At 36.0% G+C, this 27,924-nt stretch overlaps 4 protein-coding genes across 7 annotated transcripts; all 4 read right to left on the bottom strand.

Annotated features, from left to right (window-relative positions):
* Positions 1-9,530: 9,530 nt before the first annotated feature.
* On the bottom strand, positions 9,531-11,279 carry LOC116136182. Of its 4 annotated transcripts, none has more exons than XM_031421888.1 (7): positions 11,171-11,279; positions 10,953-11,036; positions 10,759-10,839; positions 10,569-10,646; positions 10,367-10,447; positions 10,170-10,250; positions 9,531-10,047 (listed from the first exon to the last, which is right to left on the bottom strand). In XM_031421888.1, exons 1-7 carry the CDS (start codon positions 11,183-11,185, stop codon positions 9,778-9,780), a joined length of 690 nt encoding a protein of 229 aa, XP_031277748.1. In that variant the 5' UTR covers positions 11,186-11,279; the 3' UTR covers positions 9,531-9,777. The 4 variants fall into 4 exon arrangements, with proteins under 4 accessions (XP_031277748.1, XP_031277746.1, XP_031277747.1 ...); XM_031421886.1 differs by having other exon boundaries at positions 10,367-10,450; positions 11,171-11,278; XM_031421887.1 differs by having other exon boundaries at positions 10,367-10,450; positions 10,953-11,033; positions 11,171-11,265.
* A 6-nt stretch (positions 11,280-11,285) lies between these two features.
* On the bottom strand, positions 11,286-26,667 carry LOC116136138. The gene is made up of 7 exons (XM_031421842.1): positions 26,575-26,667; positions 26,346-26,423; positions 26,173-26,253; positions 25,980-26,060; positions 25,405-25,482; positions 25,230-25,310; positions 11,286-11,381 (listed from the first exon to the last, which is right to left on the bottom strand). The coding sequence occupies exons 1-7, from the start codon at positions 26,665-26,667 to the stop codon at positions 11,301-11,303; spliced, it is 573 nt and encodes a 190-aa protein (XP_031277702.1). The 3' UTR covers positions 11,286-11,300.
* Positions 17,243-18,540, bottom strand: LOC116136181 (NAC domain-containing protein 16-like). Its single transcript, XM_031421883.1, has 5 exons — positions 18,362-18,540; positions 18,008-18,276; positions 17,794-17,922; positions 17,575-17,652; positions 17,243-17,468 (listed from the first exon to the last, which is right to left on the bottom strand). Exons 1-5 carry the CDS (start codon positions 18,504-18,506, stop codon positions 17,355-17,357), a joined length of 735 nt encoding a protein of 244 aa, XP_031277743.1. The 5' UTR covers positions 18,507-18,540; the 3' UTR covers positions 17,243-17,354.
* LOC116136183 (protein FEZ-like) lies at positions 26,477-27,795 on the bottom strand. The gene is made up of 3 exons (XM_031421890.1): positions 27,485-27,795; positions 26,673-27,379; positions 26,477-26,574 (listed from the first exon to the last, which is right to left on the bottom strand). The coding sequence occupies exons 1-2, from the start codon at positions 27,627-27,629 to the stop codon at positions 26,952-26,954; spliced, it is 573 nt and encodes a 190-aa protein (XP_031277750.1). The 5' UTR covers positions 27,630-27,795; the 3' UTR covers positions 26,477-26,574; positions 26,673-26,951.
* Positions 27,796-27,924: the final 129 nt, after the last annotated feature.

The following is a 27,924-nucleotide window of genomic DNA, read 5'->3' as shown; positions in this document are numbered from 1 at the left end:
AATGTGCTGCTCATTCGCTATTGTAATCATATTTTGTCTGGTAAGTCACGCCTGAACCCACTAACTGTTGAGAAATTTACGATTGCAGAGAGGCTTATGAAGAAGTTAACCATTTCGAGCACGAATGAGTCCATCAAGAGGCATCACGAAAAGAGAAAGAGGGAGGAGATAAGGGTGGAGGATGTGGTTGTGACTCCACCTAGACAGCTGACTGCAACCGAGACTCGATCATCCAAGGCGATGGTCTTGGATAAGGAGAACGAGATGCTTACTTTTAGTATTCCAGCCTCTGCGTCAACTTATTTGGACGCCGCTTCCATGAGCAAGTTGGCCGATTCGTTTCTGTTTCCAGTGGATGAGAGCTAACTGAATCAAATGGGCGTGATTGCAGCCACTGATTGGGGGGTTTTTCGTGCTTTCCAAGTATGAACCGGGCTCTTAACTTACTGAACTTGTTGTGATTTGACACTAACTGAATGATTTTATGCAGGCTTTCACAAGTAGCCTGCACCTTGGAAGTCCATCATGTCGCAAGAGAAGAAAATACAAGACACCTATAAGTCCAACACCAATCTGCGGCATAGAGAGGCGATGACCTAGAAGGCCGAGCGAGAAAGCCAACAGCGAGTAAAGGAGGTCAAGGCCGAATTGGAGCAATTAAAGAAGGAGCTGGCTGAGAAGAACATGGAGGTTGAGTCGTTGAAGGAGCAGTGTCTCACCATTGTAGACGATGCCATCATCAAGGCTAAAGGAGAGCTGATGCTGGATTACAAGGTCGGAAACACTGTCCACTAGAACCCGGATGAAGACATCCAGAGGGATATGGAGGAGGAGGAGGAGGTCGCGGGTCTGGTAGATTATACAAAAGAGTAAGTCGATGATCAGATACTCGACCTTGCTAGTCAGCTAGAGTAGTCGATTACAGATGACGTCGGTGTCTAGGCTGTGGGGACGACTACTAGGGCTGGAGATAGGGTGACCGAGTCGGAGATGGGTGAGACGACTTACTGATGGTGTGGGGCATGATGCCTCTTAGACTTATGTTTATTTTTCTTTACGTATTTCTGGGGCTTGAGTTGCCTTTTCATGGTGTATGTGCCTTTTTTTGTATCAGACACTTAGCCGTTTTTTGGGCTTTTATGATTCTGCTTGTGTTTCTTGTTTATTGCTTTCTTCGTGGATGGTTGGATTGATTGATTGTAGATATGTAGGGGCTAAACCATCTTTCCTAGGTAGCCAATTGATTGTATTTGTGATGCAGACAAAGCCAAGTGCCTAAGTCGCTAGTGCCGTTTAAAGGTGATTTTTTAGGGTCGTTATGAGCCGACTGGAGTTGCAAGCCATCGAATTGTTGAGTCAGTCTGAGCTAACCTAATGTGTATATATGCATGAATTATTAAGTTGGTCTGGGCCGACCGAATGTGTAAGTCAATGAATTGATGTGTCGATATCAACCGGCTGACGATTTAAGCCAATAAGTCAGTCTAAGCAGACTAAAGGTGTAAACTGATGAGTCAGTCTGAGCCAACTGAAGGTGTAAGCTAGTGAGTATCGAGCCGACTTAAGGTGTAGGCTAGTGAGTCGGTATGATCCCACTGAAGGTGTAAGCCAATGAATAACTGTGTCGGTTTGAACTGACCGATGGTATAATTTTGCTGATCTTAATTTATTTGTTAAGGCCATGAGGCCAAGCGAATGTGAGTCATGTTTTTCATTGAATCTAGGCCACAAGGCTGATTGATGGTGAATTAGGTGGCAGCGTGGCCGAATCGATGTAAATTGAAGGTGAATGCAACTATGTCACTGAATAGTTCTTTTATTGGATCTTGGTCGCGAGGCTGATCAAAGATAAATGAGGTGGACAAGCCCATCCATCCTTTTTAAAACAAAAACAAAAATGAAGAATTAACACCGAGGTAAATCTTACTAAAAATAGTAGCGTTTGAGGTGGATTGCATTCCAACTATTGCTGATGTCCTTGCCCTCGAAGGTTTGAAGTTTGTAAGTGCCATTTCCTACTTCCTTGGTGATCTTGTACGGTCCTTCCTAGGTAGGACCAAGCTTGAAAGAGTTGATCTTCTTAGTGTTTTGAAAGACCTTACGATAATCACCTTCTTTGAAAGTTCTTACTCTAACACTACGGTTGTAATGTCGAACGGCCTGCTGGTGGTAGATAGTATTGCAGATATTTGCTCGCTCACGTAGTTCATTGACTGTGTCCAAGTTGTGACAAAGGTTCTGGCTATTGGCTTCTTCTCTAACCATTGGAGTCTAGTTAAGGGGACCGATACTTCAGTTGGGATGACTGCATCAAAGCCATATGTGAAGGAGAATGGGGTCTCGCTAGTGGATGAGCAGGTTGTTGTTCAATAAGACCAGAGCACCCTTGGAAGTTCGTCTACCCATGCACGCTTAGCTTTTTGGAGGCATTTCTTTAAAGTCTGCATGATTGTTTTATTTGATAATTCAATATGGCCATTCGACTGGGAGTTGTGAGAGCTAGAGAAGTTAAGCTTGATCCCCTACATGTGCAGAAGTCTCTAAAGCCTTCATCTGGAAACATGTCATTTGCATATTCAGAATACCAAAAGAAATAATCACCGACAATGGGTCCCAGTTCAAGGTAGAGTTGATTCGCTCAGGTGGGAGGTGTGAGACATGGGCAAACCATTGGCAGCTACCACATTTGTTCACATAAGATGTTGAGTCAGTGCACATAGTTGGCTAATAGTAGCCAACGGTGATCACTCTAGTGGGCAAGGTTGCGTCCTCTTGCATGGTTCCCGCATTCGCCTTCATAGAGTTTGAAGAGGACATATTTGGCCTCCTTAGGGCTTATACATTTGAGGTAGAGGCCGGAGAATGACTTCTTAAGGAGTTAGCCCTCGTAGATGGCGAATCTTGCAACTTTGGCTCTCGGGTGGTGTGTTTTATTCTTGTCAATTGGAAGCTTATCATGTTCCAAGTATCTGATTATGGGGGTCATCTAGGAGTCGGCTGGTTCAACATCCATTATCTCTTTAGGCTCTTTTGGTTGGGCGACTCGTTCGTTGGATGTTTTTTCCAGTCAGTTGGCCATTGAAGGAACAGTAGCAAGATGGATGACTAGGAGGAGCCTTGAAAGGCTGAGCCTAGGTTGGCAGGTGCATCAGCATTGGTATTCTCTGCTTTTGGGACTTGGGTGATAGAGAATTCCTAGAAGGCAGACTGGAGTTCTTTTACCAAGTTCAAGTAAGTTGTCATCTTCGAATCTCATGCCTGGTAAGTCCCTTGCAGCTGGTTTACTACGAGTTGGGAATCGGATTTTACATCCAACTTCCTTACTCTAATCTCCTTGGCAAGAGAGAGTCCGACAATCAAGGCTTCGTATTCAACTTCGTTGTTCGTGCATTTGAACCCAGACCATATGGACTACTGGTGATGTCCTACTTCCATTCACATTGCTTGAGTCATCCACTAAGAGAGTCCACCTTGAGGAGGTCCCACTATTCATGTACAATAGCTCCTTTTCCGCTTGGGTGGCAATGTTAGGGGTGAAATCAATGACAAAGTCTATCAGCGCTTGGGATTTGATGGCGATGCATGGTTGGAAGGATACATCGAACTCATTAAGCTCTACTATCCATCGAGTGAGTCAATCTAACAACTCTGGCTTGTGAAGTATCTTTTTAAGCGAGAAGGAAGTGAGGACGACTATAGAGTGGCATTGAAAATATGGTCTAAGCTTCCTTGATGCATGGACAAGGGTGAGTGCTAACTTTTCCAGCTGGTTGTATCGCGTCTCGAAGTCAATGGGTGATTTACTTATATAGTAAACTGGTAGCTGCTTCGCATTGTCTTCTCGGACAAACATTGGTGAGACAACTGTTTCCGAGACTGCCAGATAGGTGTAGAGCTTTTCCCTAACCAAAGGCTTGGAAAGAAGTGGGGGAGAAGTCAAGTACCTCTTCAGTTGCTGTAGGGCTTCTTCGCAGGCAGGGGTCCACTTAAACTTCTTGGATTTCCTGAGCACGAGGAAGAAAAAGTTGCACTTGTCAACAGATTTGGAGACAAAATGGCTCAAGGCAGCCACTCGTCCTGCAAGGCGTTGGATGTCTTTGATGCAAGTCGGTGATGGTATGTTCAGGAATACCTGAATCTGGTCAAGATTGGCTTCTATCCCGCGCTGAGTGACCATGTATCCCAAGAATTTACCTGATGAGACACTGAACGAACACTTGGTTGGGTTGAGCTTCATGTTGTATTTCCTGAAAATAGCGAATGCTTGACTGAGGCGGTCGAGGTGTTGTTCGGCCATAAAAGACTTGACGAGCATGTCATCAATGTATAATTCCATGGTGTCCCTAAAGTGTTCAGCAAACATTTTGTTGACTAGCTGCTGGTAGATGGTCCCCATGTTCTTAAGTCCAAAAGGCATTACTTTGTAGCAATAGACTCCCCTCTCTATGATTAAAGCTATTTTTTCCTGGTCGTTCGGGTGCATCAAAATCTGGTTGTACCTCAAGAAGGCATCCATAAAACTTAGGAGTTCATGGTCGGCAGTCACGTCGACCATCTGTTAGTAAACGGTCCCATATACGCAGTGAAAACAAAACAAAAATAATATAGAGATCGTTTACATAAGCCAAGATCAAGGGTATAATTTTACAATTCATATTAAAAAAAAATCTGCAGAAAAATAAATCTGAGTTTAAAGAAAACAAACGCACGTTGGAGGCTCCTCCAAATTTGTCAACAAATGTTTTGCTACCGATCCAAGTGTAGGATCGAACCCACGTAGTCCACACGAAGACAATCTCAAAAGAACCAAAGAGGGATTTGCTAGATCCTCTTTGGCTTCAAGATTAAGAAGAAAGCAAATCAATTGAATTGATTTTTAGGCCAAAAGGTGTTGCTGCCGTGGGAGAGAAAGAGAGGGGCTGCTATGTGTTTTATTTTTTAAGAGAAATCAATTCTTATTCAATTAACACACACTTTTCCTTTTTATAGTAAATCAAGTTGCCATATTCCCATATGGAATAGGCTTGGGCTCCAACCCAAACACCCCATTTTACCAAACACTCCCAATTTAATATTTTATTTTCTATCATTATCTCAATTAAAATCAATTAATATATATATTAACATTTAACAATAATGATAATATATTTAAATATGTGCGAACACATATTTAAACATAATTTCACTTATTTAATTTTTCTAACAAATTAAATAAAGGCTACGACCTCAGCAAATTTAATTGTACTGTGAAATTACCAAAATACAATTTCGCCTTAAAAGACGAAAACACCTTTTTTCTTCTTGGATCTTAAATTATCTCCTATGTGTGAGACCCATAGGCTCCTCATCATATCAGCAGTGTATAGTGTCGAGATTAACACCAATTAATCATCTCACTAATACACAGACCAAGATTGGCCCCTATCAAGGCATAATGGCCACCTGATAGATTCAGATTCAGCAAAGTAGCTACCTGTCAACGTATGGTTACTGTACAATTCATCCTTTCATTATCCGTTATCTCGACGAAACGAAGGCATAGAAATAGTGTCAACCTTCAGTTACTCTCGATATTATGTATTCAATTTCTGGACCATTGACCCGTATTATAAACTGGATAGAGCAACAACTCAATCCTACTGTGGCCACAGTTTTAGTGTCATTGCCATATACTGAATTGCGCAATGAGATAACTTTCTCCCGTACCCAAGAGTGATGAATCCTCTGTCAATCCATCATAGTCTTGATACACTCCTTGATGCAGTCAATCACCACTGTATTGACAGCTCTGAAAAGAATTGCGTTAGACTATTGTCAAACTACATCAATCGGTGCACAAGCGCTCCGGTAATCTCAAGTCTAAGGATCACATGCACCACCATTCGTTAGAGGATTTGTTCCATAGGCACTGGGGTTACCATCCATATGGAATCCTCTGGTGGGTCATTCTAGTGAACTTGCTGCGGTATATCCGCCTACAGCAAGCACCCATGTGTTGCACCAGGTTGTCACCAAACAATCTTGACAAGTGAGATCAGTCACTGCCTTTCGACAGGGTCGTTCAACACTATTATAGCCTTACCATATTATTTGTGCCCTTACTTTAGAATAACACTGGGGCTACGGACGTTTCTAGAATGGCTACCGTATGTGCTCATAGGGTTCTCACTATCAAGATTTGAAACACTTGATACCCTCATCACGGTTCTACCATTCTAAGGACATATATCAATACATATTACAATAATAATGATTTACGCGATATAGAATAAAATGTCTTTTATTGATTAATAAACATTATTACAAAGAGTTAATTCTACAATAATTGATTAGCTCTAGGGCATCTACTCTAACACCATCATGTCAATGTATGGGAATGGGAAGGAATCCTTGGGGCATGCCCTGTTCAGATCTGTAAAGTCTATGCAAACCCTCTATTTTTTGCTCTTTTCCTTCAAGACCACCACATTTGCTGGCCAATCTGGATAATGGACTTCTCTAATCAATCTGTTACTCAGTAGCTTGTCAACTTCCTCATTGATGACCCAATTGCGTTCTGGAGCGAATTTCCTTCATTTCTGCTTCACTAAAAGGTGGTTTGGATTTACGTGAAGGTGGTGGACGATCGCCTCGGGGCTGACGCCTATCATGTATGTGTGGGACTAGGCGAAGCAATCCTGATTCTACTTGAAGAAGTCTATAAGTTACAATTTTATCTCGGGCTTGAGGCGAGCGCCTATCTGGGTCTTTCAGTCAGGTTGGTGTAAGTGTATCTGCCCTTCATCCAACTCTTCTATTAATGGTTGATCTGGCTCGATCGGAAGAGTTGGATGGTTCTGTAGTTGTTATGAAGCATGATTCTTGCCTTTGAAGGCGTTCTTGTAGTAGTCTCTCAAAGCCTTAGGGTCACCCTTGATTTCTCTTACTCCTCTCTTTGTTGGAAACCTGATAGTCTAATGGAAGATTGATGGAACAGCTCACATGTCATGGATCCAGGGTCGACCTAAGATGACATTGTAGGGTGAGGGGCAGTCAAGCACCAAGAAAGCAGTTTGCTTGTTGACTCCATTGGTATAGATAGGCAGGGAAATTTCTCCGATGGTGTACTTCTGCTCAAAGCTGAACCCAACCAGAATGGTTGGGCGTTTGTTGATATTTGACTCATCTAGTCTCATGACTTTTGCTACTTCAAGAAAGAGGATGTTTGCTGAGGATCCCCCATTTACGAATATTCTCTTGATCAAGATGTTGGCGATTTGGAGGGAGATGACTAGAGCATCGTGATGAGGCGCGGCTAAGGTGGCTGGCTCGTCATCTTCAAACTAAATGATCTGGTTGGTATGTACCCGAGGAGATGGGTGGATAGACGGGACTTCTAGGTGATGGCTGGCTCGAGCTTGCTGTTTGGCCGAGGAATAACTAACCCCGCTAATTTTCGACCCTCTAGAGATAATGGAGCAAAACCCTTTCGGAGTTGGTTCTCGAGGAGGGGTAGATGTTTCTTTCGAGTTTCTCTGGCTGATCGTATTCTACCCTTTATCTGTCAACAGGTCCCGAAGATGTCCCCTCTTCAATAGTGCTGCTACTTCCAGTCTTAGGGCAATACAATCGGCAGTGTTGTGACCATGGTCATCGTGAAATTCGCACCACTTGGTTATGTCCCTCTTTGCATTGGGATTGAGCTTGGCTGGCCGCTTCACGGTGGGTCCCATCCCCTTCATGATAGTCACGACCTGAGCTAGTTCAATGTTGAAGTTGTACTCTGGAATCTTGAATTGGTTTGATCTGGATGGCCTATTTGTGGCCTTGGCTAGCTGACGATCATATGGCCTTTTGATTCTACTCGAACTGAGGGACAATGGTTGATGTCGGGGCTCATATGATCTAGATTCTGGCCTTCTTTCACTCTGCTTTTGGTGACGGTCATCATATCTAGCATTCCTCATTCGGTTCGCCTCGTCTTCCTCCTATCTGATCTGGATCACTACTATGGCTAGCATCTTCCATTGAGGTACAACCAAGTTTAGTTAGGTCTTTGTATAGTTCTCCATTAGGAAGGAGACCCTTTCTGAAAACATCTACCGCTGTCTCTGGATTATAGGATAGGATGGAGACTTTTTCTTTATTGAATCTACTGACGTACTCTCTCAACGGCTTCCCCCTCTCTAGTCGACTCTGTATAGGTCGGCTGATAGCTTCTCGAGTTTCTTGCTGCTGGCGAATTGCTCAACGAAGGTGTCGGTGAGCTGGGCGAATGAGCTAATTGAGTCATTTGGAAGGTTTGTGTACCACTAAAGGGCTGCCCTAGAGAGGCTAGAGCCGAAGCTTTTACACATATAGGCTTCCTTCAGATGAATTAGGATAGTAATGGATGTCTTCGATAGAATCCGGATAGTGCCGGAGTAACTAGGCAACCTTGAGGTCCAAGTAGACACTAAGTCCAATAGGTGGTCTTGGATCACTGGGCTCGGACCCAGACAAGCTGATGATGAGGTCCAAACGAATCGGGGCCTTTATTGATTGGACTCAAGTAGTGAGCAACATGGTAGGTGTAATGAGCGAGCCTAATATGCGAACCATGTCATGAACCCAATTGGAATTGGGTCATGACTTCGAGCTTTGTTGAATGTGTCTTCCCCTTAGGCCTATTAAGGCCAAGGACTTTTTTTTGCCCAACAAGTAGCTAATTACAGTTAATTCCAATTTCAAACCTACTTGATACGATACACCACCTTCTCTTCTTCAACACAGCTGGGATTTTAATTTAATTTTGAATTTATTTGAGAAAATATTTGGGTATGTGAAGAGATGATGATGACTATAGTTTATAAATATAAAGATGTAAGATGAGAAATCGAGGCTGGCCCCGGCCGGATGCATTAACTTTCATAATTTTGTCCTCTCTCGTCACCCATCTCCATTCTCCCTCTTCTTTATTCAAACCAAAATCATTTATTTAATTAAATTTAAAAAAATTAAATCATAATTTTTGGGATAAAATTTGACACTTGCTCCAAAAGGAGAGTGTGGATAAAATGTTAAAAGAGAAGAGTGATGTACAAATATATTTGACATAAGAGAGGGAAATGAAGTTGGAGTGCAAGAAAGAAAAACAAAGGCAGTGGCAGCAAAAGCAACAGAAACGGAACAAAGTGAAAAATAAAAATAAAATAAAAATTGATGTGAAAACAAAACGGGATATGATCGGTCTCACATTCTGCTGCCTGGTATTAAGGGATTTCTCTCTTTTTTAGCAAAGAATCACTTTAGTTCTCTTTCTTTCCCCATTTTAAATAATTATAACTCTTCTTCTTTCATATTTATGCAACCCACCCAATTCAATGACTCTTAACTCTCTCCTCTTCCTTCATGGCTCAGTTACCATTTCCCTCTTCTTGAACTAGGAGCACGTACGCATTGATACTAGGATTTTAATTTTAGTTGATATTGATATTTACACTTGGCAGGTTGATCGGTTAATGAGAAATATTTTGTTAGTTCTTTAATTTAAACAAGCATTCATTCCCATTAAACGTGCTCCAGAAGTATCCGGAATAGATATAGATTATAACTATAGTTTTCAATATTTTTAAACAAGAAGGCCCAAAAAGATAGGAGCCATTATTCTCAAACGATTACACAACACTGATATAAAGTAAAAGATGAATACACCATTCTTCAAATGTCAACAATATTATAATAATATTCTCCCGCAGAATTTAATTTAGATCCAGAGGATTGTCCACAGATTGCCCATCCATGAAAGCGTTGGTGTTATCAGTAGGAAAAGTCCTGCCCAGTCGCTTCTTCAGGATGTTTATCCTGGAAACTCCCTTGTGCAATCCAGGCATCTTCAAGCCCTCTATGAAACTCAGAGCTTGACGAAGTACAGTTATTACCAAAGTCGCCGTTTGAGTACAGGGAGGAATAGGATCCTTGTTGTGGATTAATTTGCCACTGCGGTGCGGACACTAAGCTCTGATTCAGCAAATAACGCCCTAATAGTGCAGTGAATTGCGCAAATAATTCTGCAACTTGAGGATGTACCTGAAATACGGAAGAGGAGACAAAGCAAGCATTAGTTGTATAAATAAGTTTTTTATATATGCATCATATATATGTGTAGCTTGATACTAAATCTACCATAACGTACGCATGCTTATCCTCACCATTAAACAAGTATTTGGCGCAAAATGATTTCTTGGATCAGAAAAGAAATTGTTATTTGACAGCAGCTGATCATGTCCTACCTGGAATAAGAATATAGATGAACAAGTACTTTAGTTGTGTAAATACATTTGTCATGGAAAATATTTATTAAGTTAATACTAAAAACTATCATAAGGGAGCATGTTCATCCTCATACCATGGAAGAAGTATTTGGCACTAAATAATTTCTTGAATAATCAGAAACCAAATTCTGATTTGATAGTGGTTGAGATTCTACCTGCTGTAAATGAAAAACATCGTCAACAAACAAGCCTTAGTCCACTGTGAATCTGTTATTCATGCACTACATCCATATATAAGTTGATTTAAAAGCTGCTATGAGTCATGTGCATACTAACCATTGAAGACGCAATTGGTGCATAATGATTTATTGGATCAAAAACCAAATTTTGATTTGATAGTAGTTGAGGTCCCACCTGCCGAAGAAAAAATTGAAAACAGACAAACTTGAACTGTGTGAATATATTTTTCATTTACAATATATATAACTTGTTATTACTAAAAAACAACCAGCATGTTCATCCTCACCATTGAAGAAGTACATGGTGCAGAATTATTCATTGGATCAAAAACCAAATTCTGATTTGATAGTAGTGGAGATTCTACCTGCTGTAGATGAGAAACATCCACAAACAAGCATTAGTCCACTGCGAATCTGTTATTCATGTACTACATCCATATAAAAGTTGATTAAAAAAATACTATGAGTCGTGCATACTCACCATTGAAGAGGTCATTGATGCAGAATGATTTATTGGACCAAAAACCACATTTTGATCATTTGATAGTAGTTGAGGTCCCACCTGCTGAAGGAAAAATTAAAACAAGACAAACTGAAGTGTGTCGAATATATTTTTCATTTACCCCATATTAATAATATTTATATATATATATATTAACTAACTTGTATTATCTAAGCAACCAGCATGTTCATCCTCACCATGAAGAAGTACATGGTGCAGAATAATTCATTGGATCAAAAACCATATTGTGATTTGATAATAGTTGATGTCCCACCTATTGAAGTAAAAATTATAAACAAACAAGCATTAGTTTTGTGAATATATTTTTCATGCACAATTATAAGTAATACTAAAAACAACCAGCATATTCATCCTCACCATTAAGAATCCAATTTGATGTGGTAGCAGCTGAGGTTAAGGGAAAATCATAAACAAACAAGCATTAGATTTATATGTGACAATAGGTTCATGAAGCATTAATAAGGGTATGCATGCACCCTCACCATTGAAGAAGTATTATCTGCAAATAAATAATTTCTCGTATCAAAGCCCAAATTTTGATTTGATAGTAGTGTAGTTTCTTCCTGTGTAGAATCAGAGACAACAAATAGTTTATCATGCACCATATGTATAAGTTAATACAAACACATAAGACACGTGATCTTCCTTACCATGGTAGAAGTATTCGTTGCAAAATAATTTCCTGTATCAGAAACCAAACAGTGATTTGATTGTAACTCGATTCCCCTGAATAAGAATTAAAGAAACGAAAAATAATTGTGAACAGAAGATATCTATTTAATGAGAACACCCATAAGATGCTTTTTTTCTCACTAAAATAATAAACCCAGCATGTTCTCTCACTATTATTGAAGAATTAGTACTGGTGGAGAATGATTTCCTGGATCAGAATTGAAATTCTAACTTGACTGTAGCTGAAGTTGAAGTCATAGAAGCAATCATTTTTAATGTGACATATTCTCATGCACCTAAATGTATAATTTATACTAAAAACTAGCCTAAAATAGTTTATACATAGTTACATTGAAGAAGTATTGGGACAAATTGATTTTTTGAATCAGATTCTAAATTGGGAACTGATAGTGATTGAGTTTGTACCTAATAGAATCATAAGACAAACAAGTATTGATTGTGTGAATACAGTTTTTCATGAACAGTATACATAGTAAAGCAACAATAAGTCATGCGCGCATCTTTACCATTGAGATGCAATTGGTAAAAAGGATTTTTTGATCAGAACCAAATTGGGATTTGATATTAGTCCAGGTTCTACTTCCTGGAGTGAAAATCATAAACAAAGCATTAATTGTGAGAATATTTTTGCTCAGGTACATATGCATAATTAATAGTAATTAAAAACTACCATAAAGGCATGTGCCCACTCACCATAGGAGAAGTATAATTATCTGCAAAATTATTTCTCGTATCAAAACCCAAATTTGATTTTAGTAGTTGAGGTTCTTCCTGAAGTATAATTATAGATGAATAAGCATTAATTATGGAGAATGTGTATAAAATCGGTACTAAACACTTCCATAAGGAATCATCCCTCACCATAGAAGAAGTATTGGCACAAAATTATTTCCTGTATCGGAACCAAGTTGCGATTTGTGTACCTCGATTCCACCTGAAATAAGAATCATAGAGAAACAAGCATTAATTGTATGATTATAAGATATGTATTGGTAATGAAAACTACCCATAAATAAGATGAATTTTCTCACTCCAAAAATATTCTCAAACCGAATCGAAGGTTGCTGAGATTACTACCTGAGGCAATAGATAACAAGTATTATTTGGATACTTTTCTGCCGCATTATGTACAACTTGATATTGACAAGTGGCCGAACATCCTCCATCTCACCTCTGTAGAAGCTTTTTCTGTAGCATAGGTTTCAGCATCGAAGCCAAACTCTGACTTGGTTGATGTTGATCATCATCGGATTGAAAATATACTTGGCATCCGGATTTTTTTAATGTCGCAGAAAACGAAATCCTTCTGCAACCCAAAAAGAAAAATAAAATGTGTTGGACGTCGTCTAGAATGCTTAGTATCAATATTCCAGCTAACCGCAGCAAATTTCATCAAAACCGAAATCTAGTTTCTATCTCGCTCATCCTCTTTTCAATCTTGAACCAGTAATACAAAAACAGAGTATATACAGATGAAAACTAGCAGACGAAGATTTATGTTCAATAATAAATTCATCACTAAAGCATAAATTAAGAAAACCCATAAACAGTAGTTCAGTAAACTCCAAAATGGAAATGAAAAAAGAAACCAATACACCTTATAACGTGACTGTCCTTAACAGGAACTCGTACATGAGCCGTCAGTCTTGACCATCTTCGAAGCAACACGTTTATGGTAAACCAAATTCTTTTTGCTACCGATCACTTTCCCAGTTTTATCCTTGACTTTAAGGGGTTTACCGGTTATTTTCCAGTTTCCACTACCAGTTTTTCGTTGGCACGTTTGCTGTTTGCGTACTTGTAATCTGGTTCACAGAAAAGCCACACTTTTCATCGGACTTAATTTCTGAAAGCCCTGCATCACAATTCAATTCACATAAGAAAAAACCAAAAAAAATTGTCTGTGTTGTTCAGAGGGGGATATCTGACTAACTGATGGCATGAACAACCCACTAACCTGGTAATTCAGAGGGATCGAGCTTGTAGATTTAAGCTCATTAATCTCGGGTACAGAAAAGTGAGGTCAAGCCGCTTCTTCTTGAGGAACGGTGATGACTCTATATCCCAGATGGTCATGAATCCTACAAGAAGGCCATGTATCTGAGGTGTCAGCAGAAGTAGTGAGAAAGAGTGAAGGATAAAGCAAGCTAATCTCTGGCCTGGTTTGATGGGAGAGATCTGATTGACACAAGCTGAGCTTACTATCTTTACAAAAACAACAATGGATACTGTTGAATGTGGTTATAACACGCAGAGAATCTTGAACGACGTTACTACAAGTCTACAACACACCTCATCCATTTATGTTTAGGAAAGCATATGATTATAAGACTATTTCCCTGTTCCACATCCATCCGAAAGTAAATATTTATTAATTTAAATGGTGATAATATCCTGATGATCATCTATTATATTAGCATGTGGTAGACAATACATGCAGTGGCGTGGGTGAAATGCTAAAACCCAAATGCAAAGGTTTTTGTGTAGCTATTTTACACACGTTTAAGAAATTGTAAAAATCTCTCTTTATCTTCTATTCTCCAAATAAATCTTATTTTCTTTACCTCTTTATGCGTTTAAAAAACACCGATTTTAATTTTGACAATTTGCTGCAGCTCAATAACGATAGATAACAACGAATCTCACAAACTTTTTCTTATACTTTACCGTTACATTGATGATTTGATTTTTAATAAATTTTTCGCTTGCGCTTGCTTAGGGATGTGATGAGAGCATCATGTTGGGTATATGAAGAGAATTTAGAAATTCGTTTATCAACGTAATTATATTAATCTTTATGTTTTGTTTTTGTCAATGCACATAACCAAACATTTTTGTTCCAGACGACTATGCCGAGATAGCATTTATTGTGCTCGCTTGAGAATTTTGTTTATAATGATTTTTATTGCAAAGCAATAAATAGAAAATAAATAAAGACAAAAATAAAAACAATCCCCTAAGCAAACAACAATTTTTAAAAAAAAAATAAATACAACACAGCGACTTATGTGGTTGTGGGGAGTTGGAGGCAGGATTTCATTAGATACGAAAACAAACATAATACATGATTTAGTTTTCTCATATTTAGGTCTATTTTCAACTTAAAATATTTCTCTCTTGTGTTTAGGTTTCTAACTCTCTGTTTAGATGTGTTTTTCCAATTTCTCTAGGTTTAACATCTTTTATTGCTTATAGTTCACTTTTTTAACTGATATACTTTATTGGTATGTCACTCTATGTAAAACACATGTTATGAAGATACGTTTGCTACAATGAGTTGAATGTGCTATAAAGCATTTGAATATGCAATGAATAGAAAAAATAACTTGCTATAAGCGAAAGTGCTTCGTTATAGAAAATTTAAATCACTATAACAAATCATTGTAAAATGCAAACCCACTTTTCTATTTCTCTTATTTGAGTCGTCCTTACATCAATATAAAGAATTATTTTTATAGTATCCTAAATACGTATTTATAGATCTAATCTTCACTTAATTAGCGGGATAAATAATATTTATCAAAAATGATTTATAATGTCATTGAAGCAAGTATTGTTTTTCCAGACAGGCGTCTTCGCCAACACAAATTTCAATTATTAAATTATTTTATTACATAAAGTAATATTAGGCATAACTAAATACTAACCGAAGTTATTTTGGACATACTATTAAAGTTTAAAGGATGTGGAATTAAATTGATTAGTTTAAACAGCTTATATTAATTTGAACAAGTCTAATATTATCAGAATCATAATTGATTTATTAAAATCATTTTTTTTTTTTCACTTTTATCACAATAATCAAGTCTTGTTAATGTAAAAAAGAATTGTGTTATACTTATAAACCCTTTCATAATGTTTAATGACAGCTAAAAAACTATGATTTTTTTTTCAAAAATTATAATAAGAGTTAAAAGACATAGACCCCACAGTGTGATTGTATAATAAAAATTTTTTTTGAGATTTTGGAAATAACAAAAATCCTCCCGTCGTATAAATCATTATAGAACGTTTTTGAGCTAGTAAATATTATCAAATTATCTTTTTACTGTTTATATAAATACCAAAACTTTAACTATAAAATATTTTTATTATTTTTGAAGCCCCGTAAAGATTCCTTTCTTTCTATAATTTCTAAAATCTAAAGTTTATTTGATTATCTATCCGACGTTAAATAACGGTATCAAAAGAGAAAATAAAAAATAAAAAATTATATTAATTTCAGTGTGAACGTAGAAATAACACAATAGTCCATATCGTGCTACCCCACCTTCTCTTTTTTCAAACTAATTTTCCTCCCTTCACTTTCTTTCTAGAATTTTCTTCTCCTTCTCTTCAGATTCATTATTAAAAAGAGTCCCCTTATATCACACGCTGTCCTGGTGCTACTCTTATTTTCTAGAATTTTCTAGAATTTTTTGGTAACTTAATTTTATAAAGGATGAAGAAATATACCTAAGCCGAAGGATCCGAGACAGCACAACCCTATATGCATTAGCAAGGACAACGCACACAAAGGAGCAAAAAGCACCTAAGATACAACCCTTTGACACACCCACCACACCCCAGAACAATTAAAAAAAAACCACGCCAGGTGACTATACAAATGCCCTTTTAAAGGCCATGAAAGGCCCAGCAAAAACACTGCCTGACACAGAAGCTGCAGACCAAAAACGGCCAAAATCAGAGTCTTCACAACTACAGAATTAGCTTGGAGAACCAAGAAACAGAGCCGAATGAGAAGCACCACCAACCCCAAAGGCACCAAAGCAGCGCAAGCCAAACCACAAAACGCGCAAAAAAAGGAACTGCATAACCAAACTGATTCTTAAATTCTTAAATATTTTTTCTTGAAATATTGTGTTTCAAAATTGAGTTAGATTTTAAAATTCTTTTTCATTCTAATGATTTTTTCTTAAATAATTAAAATTATAGAGTTTTATAGTTACATAACAAAATGAATCTTTATTGTGATAATATACTTGAGACCTATATAAACCATAATTTGGTTAAATTAAACATATCATCCTTAAAAGATCTTGCTCATTAGTTTGGGCTTTTGAGTAGAAATTGACTCTTGACTTATGCTTGATTGAATCCCAATAGTGTTGCTTTAATCCCTTAAACATAATTTATTTTAATAAATACTATAACTATCTTCAAGAACTTATAGCTCAATAATATACTGTCCTGTATGTAGAGAAAATTTTATGTGAGACTGTTTCACCCTAACTGGTTAATATGTGAGACTTTCATAATGTTATTCACTATTTATCAAATTTTTGTCATTCCCCATCATTATATTTTAGATACTGTCTATTCTAATTTATCATAAACCCCACCGTAAGGTAAGAGGTATTTTAAAATAGTGATATGTGTGTCTTTATTCTTAAACGGTCTCATCACGTCATCAAGCAAAGATGACTTAATCTCATATAGTTTTTCCGGTGATTAAACATGTGGATACTTGTTTTGTTCAAACATTATTCTCAAACTATTACAGAACTGGAATATAGAACACCTCTTACAATGTCAATAATAATACAGTATTCCCCTGCAACTTTTAATTGTGATTAACACAGCTGCTGGAGGATAGTCCCCAAACATCTCATTGACAAATGTATCGATGTCATGAGTGTCGTGTCAGCAGGAAGAGTCTGTCTACTACTAAAGCCGTTTGAGTATGGGGAGGAATGGATCCCTGTTCTGGATTATTGGCGACTGTGGTGCGAGGAGTGCATTGAATTCTTCAAGTAATTCTTCAATTTGTTGAGCATCCTCCTGAGCAGGAACATTCAAAGACAGACAAGAATTAGCTGCATGTGTGAATATGTTTTACATGCATCAGTGGTAGAACTCAACACTAAAAACTATTAAAAATCCTCACCATTGGAGAAGTATCTGCTGAAACTTGATTTCCAGGATCAGAAGCCGAACTGTGCTGCTCTAGTAGTTGAAGTTCTACCTGAAATCAATATACATATGTATTTAAGTAACATCACTATTGAACTGCAAGTATTTGGTACAAAATGACTTCTGTTTTCTTGGACAAACAAGATTAACTTGATACTGAAAAATAGCCATGAAAAAATACTCTAAATCTCACCTCTGTAGAAAGACTCTCTGTATTTTCAGAATCAGAAGCCAAATTGTGATATGATTCACCATCATCGGGAGTTGAGATAATCGACTTGCTTTTTGGATTCTTTTCGATGTAACAGAAAGCTAAATCCCTCTGAAAAAAGCAACAAGGTTAAGGTAGAACTAATGGTAAAAAAAGAAAAGCAAGAAGATAGAAGAGAAGCGAACAAAGCATATACCTTATAAAGAGGGTTCTCCTTAACATAGAATTCATGCATGACCCAGTCAGTTTTGGCCTCCTTAGAAGCACCACCACGTTTGTAGAAAACCAAAGTCTTTTTGCTTCCGATGATTTTGTCACTTTTATCCTTGACGACACATCCTTTACCTGTTATTTTCCAGTATCCTGTCCTCGTTTTTCGGTTGGCACATTTGCTGTTTGCATACTTATAATACGGTTCACAGAAAAAGTTCCACACTTGTTCATCGGACTTGGTCTCTGAAAGTCCTGCATAACAATTCACTACAACATTAACAAAACAAACAATTAAAGTTGAAGTATGATTAAGTGAAAGCTTGAATCCACTAATTACCAGGCAACTCAGAGGGATCGAGCTTGTAGATATCAACTTCATTGATGCCGGGGAAACAGTCACAAGGGTCAAGCCTTTTCTTCTTGAGAAGACGGATGATCTCTATGTGCAGGAGACGGTACATGAATCCTATAAGAGGACCCATTTCTGATTCAGTGCAGAGAAAGAGTTAGAGCAAGAGCAAGAGCAAGGTGTATGGTTTGAAGAGAAGAATTTGGCTTTACGAATTGGTGCTGCTGAGCTTACTATATATACACAAACGCTACTATTGAGTGAGTTCATAACAGCGTCAGCCTCAGAATCTTTCAAGCGAAGTTAATTATAACACTGTTCATAAAGTTTTCTTTAATAAAAATGATAAAATCCAAGAGAATTTTCTTTTCAGTATTTCATTATCTATTTTAACTTAGTAATTACAAAAATTATTGTTTTAACTTAATTATCTTTATTGTAATTGATAATCTTTATTGTAATTGATATAAAAATAAAATATATATTACATTAATAATTAATTAATGGAGTATGTCAAATTTAAGTATAGTCATTGATAAAGGAGATAGATATTGGTAAAAAAAGATAAATATTAATGGAGCATGTCAAATCCTAGTATATTCTATAAATACATTATAGTGTCCATGTTGACAAGTTCAAAAGACATAGTAACAACTTTAAAAATAAATCATTATTTCAAACAATTTTAGATAAATATTTTATTTCATCTTAAACTTTTAGTGTAACATAATATATATTTTTTATAATATATAGATAATTATTATTACGTGGAGGTAAGAATCTTAAGACACTTGAGATTTAGAAAAATTACAATTTATTACAATATAAAATTTATTCTTATTGATAATTGATCTAAGTTAGGACCAAAATTTTTTTATGACTATATGAATGTTATTTTTATACAGAATATTATTGATGTAATATTTAATTAATAATTATTAACCGTGTATTTATACAACTTATTTTGAATTGATTGGCCTCTTTTCTGAAGTCCTTTATTCAATTAAATCTCCAATACTTGTATGCCAACTAATGAGGGTGGAATAGTGACACTACAGTACACAACCGTGCGCCCCAAGTAGTGTAAGGCCCCACCCCATCAGGTCCCCACCTATTATACATTTTCCAATTCCACTCGCTTTCTTCAATTGGAAGCCATTCCCTTTCTTCTTTTTATTTCTGTTAAACAAGATAACAACGTGTCCACTTCTTTCACAAGTTATTGGGTCCAAGTCAAACATGTGCCTTATCTTAATTATAAAGATATCAGTAGCACTAGGAGACCAGTCAGTGACTTCATCTGTCACTTTCCTTTGGGTGAATTACTCAAGGCTATGTCAATTAGTTGATTTAGCTTTAAATTTCCAACATTTCCAGATGTTTAAAACCCAGCCCGGACAGCCAATTGGACGGTACCGGACCGAGGCTTTCATCAAACCAAGTTACCAATTTTACTATTTATCAAAAAACCTTAAAAATCAAGACGACAATTGACGAACAATTAAAGACTGTGATGTTGGGAGTTTTAAAAAGGAAGGGTTGGTGAGTGAAAAGCTGGTGACGGAGGTGATCCAGTGAGTGAATCGATCGAAAATTGTAAAAATAAATCGTGACAACAAGTTGTTGCCAACGATTGGCGAAGCAAAAGAGAGAGGTGAGATGAGTTTGGGTTAGAAGATTGAGGAGAGTGTTCGTGGTGATAAGGAGTGTTGTCATCATAAAAAACAGGCCCTATTTACCTTGAGTTGTCGACATAGTTGATGGTGTTTGAGGGTTTTTACAAGATTTCAAGCCTATAGGGACTTAAAGGAATTTTCGAGAGTATTTTTGTTAAATTTCAAACCTTTGAACACCGATTTGACCCACCAATCAAACCAGTCAACCCAGGACCCGACCACTTGCCATTGCCAAGTTTCACCTGGGTTGGTTATTAAAACACTGGTCACAGCAACATTAAGCAATATAATTCAAGAAGAAATGCTACATAAATCAGCTCTCACATATATAAAAAGCAAAATTGGAATCAGTGAATGTTTCACCTAAGGATGTAAATTCACAAGGCAAAACACCAGCTTGTTATTTCTATTTTCTTCCCATTTTAGAATACAAAAGAACCTTCTACATATCAAACCTATAAACTCACAGAGTAACTCCATCCAAAAGAATGACGACAACAATGGTTTCTTTTGACTCTCCCTCAACTAAAAAACACAACTCAAATTTGCATGACATCTACAAAAACACAACAGGAAATATCAGTACTTTCCAGTGGAATGTAACTTATGGCCATCACAAAAAATAGTCTGGGGTCCTGCGTGTAGTATCCGGTTCAATCTGACGAGGAGCTGGGTCAAATTGAAGAAAGTTCTGCTCCATATTCTCGTTAAGGATTAAACAGCTAATCTCTGCCTGTTTGATGGGAGGAATCTGATTACGACAAGCTGAGCTTACTATCTTTACAAAAAAAACAAATGTACTGTTGAATGTGGTTAACAGCGAGAGATTCTTAACGACGTTGCTACAAGTCTACACACACTCATCCAGTATTGTTTAGGAAACATATGACTAGTAAGACTATTTCCCTGTTCCACACTCATCCGAAAGTAAATATTTATTATTTAAATGGGTATAATATCCATTGATGTCATATTTATATTTAGCATGTGGTAGACAATACTGCAGTGGCGTGGTGAAATGCTAAAACCCAAATGCAAAGGTTTTTTGTGTAGCTATTTTCACACGTTTAGAAATTGTAAAAATCTCTCTTTATCTTCTATTCTCCAATAAATTCTTATTTCTTTACCTCTATTTTAATGCAGTTTAAAAAACACCGATTTTAATTTTGACAAATTTGCTGCAGCTCAATAACGATAAGTAACAAACAATCTCACAAACTTTTTCTTATAACTTTAACTTACATTGATATTTGATTTTTAATAAATTTTCTCTCTTGCTGACGTTGCCTAGGGATGTGATAGAGCATCATTTGGGTATAAGAGAAAAATTTATGAACGTTTATCAACGTAATTAATTAATCTTTATGTTTTGTTTTTGTCAAATGCAACATAACCAACATTTTGTTCACAGAGACAGTATGCTCAGATAGCATTTATTGTGCTCGCTTGAGAATTTTGTTTATAATGAATTTTAATTGCAAAAGCAAATAAAATAGAAAATATAAAATAAAGACAAAATAAAACAATAACCTAAGCAAACACAATTTTTAAAAAAAAATAAATAATACACAAGCGACTTATGTGGTTAGTTGGGAGTTGGGAGGCAGGATTTCATTAGATACGAAAACAAAATAATACAATGATTTAGTTTCTCATATTTAGGTCTTAATTTTTCAACCTTAAATATTTCTCTCTTGTGTTTGGTTTGCTAACTCTCTGTTAGATGTGTTTTTTCCCAAATTTCTCTAGGGTTTAACATCTTTTTATATTGCTTATAGTTCACTTTTTTAACTGATAAACTAATTAGGTAAAAGTCACTCTTCTATTAAAAACACATGTTATGAAGATCGTTGCTACAATGAAGTTGAATGTGCTATAAAGCATTTGAATATGCAATAATAAAAAATAACTTGCTAATAGCGAAAGTGCTTCGTTATAAAAATTTAAATCTACTATAACAAATCATTGTAAAATGCAAACCCACTTTCTATTTCTCTTTTTGAGTCGTCCTTAATCAATATAAAGAAGTATTTTATATATCCTAAATACTTTTTATAGATCTAATCTATCACTTAATTAGGCGAGGATAAATAATATTTATCAAAAATGACTTTATAATGTTCATTGAAGCAAGTATTGTTTTTCCAGGCGTCTTCGCCAACACAAATTTCAAATTATTAAATTTATTTTATTACATAGTAATATTTGCATAAACTAAATACTACCCGAAGTTATTTTGGACTACTATTAAAGTTTAAAGATGTGGAATTAAATTGATTAGTTTAAACGCTTATATTAAAAATTTTGAACAAGTCTAATATTATCGAATCATAATTGATTTATTAAAATCATTTTTTTTTTTCACTTTTATCACAATAATCAAGTCTTGTTAATGTAAAAAAGAATTGTGTTATACTTATAAACCCTTTCATAATGTTTAATGACAGCATAAAAAACTATATAATTTTTTCAAAATATAATAAAGAGTTAAAAGACAAGACCCCATCACGTGTGATGTAATAAAAAAAATTTTTTTTGGATTTTGGAAATAACAAAAATCCTCCCGTCGTTAATAATCATTATAGAACTGTTATGAGCTAGTAAATATTATCAAATTATCTTTTACTGTTTTATAAATACCAAAACTTTACTATAAAATATTTTTATTATTTTTGAAGCCCCGTAAAGATCTTTCTTTCTATAATTTCTAAAATCTAAGTATTATTTGATTACTATACCGGGGCTGTTAAATAACGGTAGTCAAAAAGAAAAAATAAAAAATAAAAATTATTTAATTTCAAGTGTGAACGTAAAAATAACACAATAGTCCATATTCGTGCTACCCCACCTTCTCTTTTTTCAAACTAATTTTCCTCCCTTCACTTTCTTTCTAGAATTTTCTTCTCCTTCTCTTCAGATTTCATTATTACAAAGAGTCCCCTTATATCACACGCTGTCCTGGTGCTACTCTTATTTTCTAAATTTCTAGAATTTTTTTTGGTAACTATAATTTTATAAAGGATGAAGAAAATACCTAAGCCGAAGATCCGAGACAGCACAACCCTATATGCATTAGCAAGGGACAACGCACACAAGGAGCAAAACACCTAAGATACAACCCTTTGACACACCCCTACACCCCAAGAACATTAAAAAAAAAACCCAGCCAGGTGACTATACAAAATGCCCTTTTAAAGGCCATGAAAGGACCAGCAAAACACTGCCTGACACAGAAGCTGCAGACCAAAACGAGGCCAAACAAGTCTTCACAACTAGAATTAGCATGGAGAACCAAGAAACAGACCGAATGAAGAAGCAGCCACCAACACCAAGGCACCAAAGCAGCGCAAGCCAAACCACAAACGCGCAAAAAAAGGAACTGCAAATAACCAAACTGAATTCTTAAATAATCTTAAATATTTTTTCTTGAATAATTGTGTTTCAAAATTGAAGTTAGATTTTAAAATTCTTTTTTCATTCTAATGTTTTTCTTAAATAATTAAAATTATAAGAGTTTTATAGTTACATAACAAAATGAATCTTTATTTGTGATAATATACTTGAGAAACTATATAAACCATAATTTGGTTAAATTAAACATATTCAATCCTAATAAAATGCTTCTCATTATTTTGGGTTTTTGAGTAAAAATTGACTCTTGACTATATGCTGATTGACCCCATATAGTGTTGCTTTAATCCCTTAACATAATTTATTTTAATAAATACTATAACTATCTTCAAGAACTTATAGCTCAATAATATACTGTCCTGTTGTAGAGAAATATTATGTGAGACTGTTTCACCATCTAACTGGTTAATATGGTGAGCCTATCAATAATGTTATTCACATATTTACAATTTCTTGTCATTCACCCATCATTATGATTTATGAATAACTGTCTATTCTATTTATCATAAACACCACCGTAGAGTAAGAGGTGATTTTAAAAATTAGTGATATTGTGTGTCTTTATTCTTTAAACGGTCTCATCACGTCAATCAAGCAAATGATTACATTACTCATATAAGTTTTTCCGGTGTATTAACAGGTGTGGATAACTTGTTTGTTCAAACATTATTCTCAAACTATTACAGAACTGGGATATAGTAAAGCACTCTTACAATGTCAATAATAATAACAGTATTCCCCTGCAACTTTTAATTGTGATTAACACATGCTGCTGGAGGATAGTCCACAAACATCTCATTGACAAATGTATCGATGTCATGAGTGTCTGTGTCAGCAGAAGAGTCTGTCTCACTACTAAAGCCGTTTGAGTATGGGAGGAATTGATCCCTGTTCTGGATTAATTGGCGACTGTGTGCGAGGAGTCCATTGAATTCTTCAAGTAATTCTTCAATTTTTTGAGCATCCTCCTGACAGGAACATTCAAAGACAGACAAGAATTAGCTGCATGTGTGAATATGTTTTACATGCATCAGTGGTAGAACTCAACACTAAAAACTACTAAAAATCCTCACCATTGGAGAAGTATCTGCTGAAACTTGATTTCCAGGATCAGAAGCCGAACTGTGCTGCTCTAGTAGTTGAAGTTCTACCTGAAATCAATATACATATGTATTTAAGTAACCTCACATTGAACTGCAAGTATTTGGTACAACATAATTTCTGCTTTCTTGGACAAACAAGATTAACTTGATACAGAAAAATGGCCATGAAACAATACTCTAAATCTCACCTCTGTAAAAGACTCTCTGTATTTTCAGAATCAGAAGCCAAATTGTGATATGATTCACCATCATCGGGATTTAGATAATCGCCTTGCTTTTTGGATTCTTTTCGATGTAACAAAAGCTAATCCCTCTGAAAAAAGCACAAGGTTAAGGTAGAACTAATGGTAAAAAAGAAAAGCAGAAGATAAGAGAAAAGCGACAAAGCATATACCTTAAAAGAGGGTTTGTCCTTAACATAGAAATCATGCAGACCCAGTCAGTTTTGCCTCCTTAGAAGCACCACCACGTTTGTAGAAAACCAAAGTCTTTTTGCTTCCGATGATTTTGTCACTTTATCCTTGACGACACTCCTTTACCTGTTATTTTCCAGTATCCTGTCCTGGTTTTTCGGTTGGCACGTTTGCTATTTGCATACTTATAATACGGTTCAGAAAAAGTTCCACACTTGTTCATCGTACTATAAGGGTATGCATGCACCCTCACCATTGAAGAAGTATTATCTGCAAATAAATAATTTCTCGTATCAAAGCCCAAATTTTGATTTGATAGTAGTTGAGGTTCTTCCTGTAGTAAGAATCAGAGACAACAAATAAGTTTATCATGCACCATATGTATAAGTTAATACTAAAAACTACATAAGGCACGTGATCTTCCTTACCATGGTAGAAGTATTCGTTGCAAAATAATTTCCTGTATCAGAAACCAAACTGTGATTTGATTGTAACTCAGATTCCACCTGAAATAAGAATTATAGAGAAGCAACAATTAATTGTGTGAACAGAAGATATCTATTTGTAATGAGAACTACCCATAAGATGCTTTTTTTCTCACTAAAATTAAATAAACCAGCATGCATGTTCATCCTCACTATTGAAGAATTAGTACATGGTGGAGAATGATTTCCTGGATCAGAATTGAAATTCTAACTTGACTGTAGCTGAAGTTGAAGTCATAGACAAGCAATCATTTGTAATGTGACAATAGTCTCATGCACCATAAATGTATATTTTATACTAAAAACTAGCCTAAAATATGTTTATACATAGTTACCATTGAAGAAGTATTTGGGACAAATTGATTTTTTGAATCAGATTCTAAATTGGGAACTGATAGTGATTGAGTTTGTACCTAAAGTAAGAATCATAGACAAACAAGTATTGACTGTGTGAATACAGTTTTTCATGAACAGTATACATAAGTAAAAGCAACAATAAGTCATGCGCGCATCTTTACCATTGAAGATGCAATTGGTATAAAAGGATTTTTTTGATCAGAAACCAAATTGGGATTTGATATTAGTCCAGGTTCTACTTCCTGAAGTGAAAATCATAAACAATGCATTAATTGTGAGAATATTTTTGCTCAGGTACCATATGCATAAATTAATAGTAATTAAAAACTACCATAAAGGCATGTGCACACTCACCACAGGAGAAGTATAATTATCTGCAAAATTATTTCTCGGACCAAAACCCAAATTTTGATTTGATAGTAGTTGAGGTTCTTCCTGAAGTAATAATTATAGATGAATAAGTATTAATTATAGAGAATGTGTACAAAAATCGGTACTAAACACTTGCACAAGGAATCATCCCTCACCATAGAAGAAGTATTTGGCACAAAATTATTTCCTGTATCAGGAAACAAGTTGCGATTTGATTGTACCTCGGATTCCACCTGAAATAAGAATCATAGAGAAACAAGCATTAATTGTATGATTATAAGATATGTATTGGTAATGAAAACTGCCCATAAATAAGATGAATTTTCTCACTTCCAAAGAGTTATTTCTCAAACCGTGAGTCGAAGGTTGCTGAGATTCTACTACCTGAGGCAATAGATAAACAAGTATTAGATTTGGATACTTTTCTGCCGCATTATGTACAACTTGATATTGACAAGTGGCCGAGACATCCTCCATCTCACCTCTGTAGAAGCTTTTTCTGTAGCATAGGTTTCAGCATCAGAAGCCAAACTCTGACTTGGTTGATGTTGATCATCATCGGAAGTTGAAATATTAGACTTGGCATCCGGATTTTTTTTAATGTCGCAGAAAACAAAATCCTTCTGCAAAACCAAAAAAAGAAAAATAAAATGTGTTGGATCGTCTAGAATGCTTAGTATAAAATATTTTCAAGCTAACCGCAGTAAATTTCATCAAAACCGAAATCTAGTTTCTATCTCGCTCATCCATCTTTTCAATCTTCAACCATTAATACAAAAACAGAGTATATACAGATGAAAACTAGCAGAAGAAGATTTATGTTCAATAGATAAATTCATCACTAAAGCATAAATTAAGAAAACCCATAAACAGTAGTTCAGTAAACTCCAAAAATGAGAAATGAGAAAAAGAAACCAATACACCTTATAACGTGAGCTGTCCTTAACAGAGAACTCGTACATGAGCCAGTCAGTCTTGACCATCTTCGAAGCAACACGTTTATGGTAAACCAAATTCTTTTTGCTACCGATCACTTTCCCAGTTTTATCCTTGACTTTAAGGGGTTTACCGGTTATTTTCCAGTTTCCACTACCAGTTTTTCGGTTGGCACGTTTACTGTTTGCGTACTTGTAATCTGGTTCACAGAAAAAGCTCCACACTTGTTCATCGGACTTAATTTCTGAAAGCCCTGCATCACAATTCAATTCACATAAGAACAAAAACAAAAAAAAATTGTTCTGTGTTGTTCAGAGGGTGATATCTGACTAACTGATGGCATGAACAACCCACTAACCTGGTAATTCAGAGGGATCGAGCTTGTAGATATTAAGCTCATTAATCTCGGGTACAGAAAAGTGAGGGTCAAGCCGCTTCTTCTTGAGGAGACGGATGATCTCTATATGCAGCAGATGGTACATGAATCCTACAAGAAGGGCCATGTATCTGAGGTGATTCAGCAGAAGTAGTGAGAAAGAGTGAAAGATTAAAGCAAGCTAATCTCTGGCACTGGTTTGATGGGAGGAATCTGATTGACGACAAGCTGAGCTTACTATCTTTACAAAAAACAAAATGGGTACTGTTGAATGTGGTTATAACAGCGAGAGAATCTTGGAACGACGTTGACTACAAGTCTACAACACACTCATCCAGTTATTGTTTAGGAAAGCATATGACTAGTAAGACTATTTGCCTGTTCCACACTCATCCAAAAGTAAATATTTATTAATTTAAATG

The sequence above is a fragment of the Pistacia vera genome, unplaced genomic scaffold (genome assembly GCF_008641045.1).
Source record: "Pistacia vera cultivar Batoury unplaced genomic scaffold, PisVer_v2 Contig31, whole genome shotgun sequence".
Classification (NCBI taxonomy): Eukaryota; Viridiplantae; Streptophyta; class Magnoliopsida; order Sapindales; family Anacardiaceae; genus Pistacia; species Pistacia vera.
This window is presented reverse-complemented; position numbering and strand designations above follow the sequence as displayed.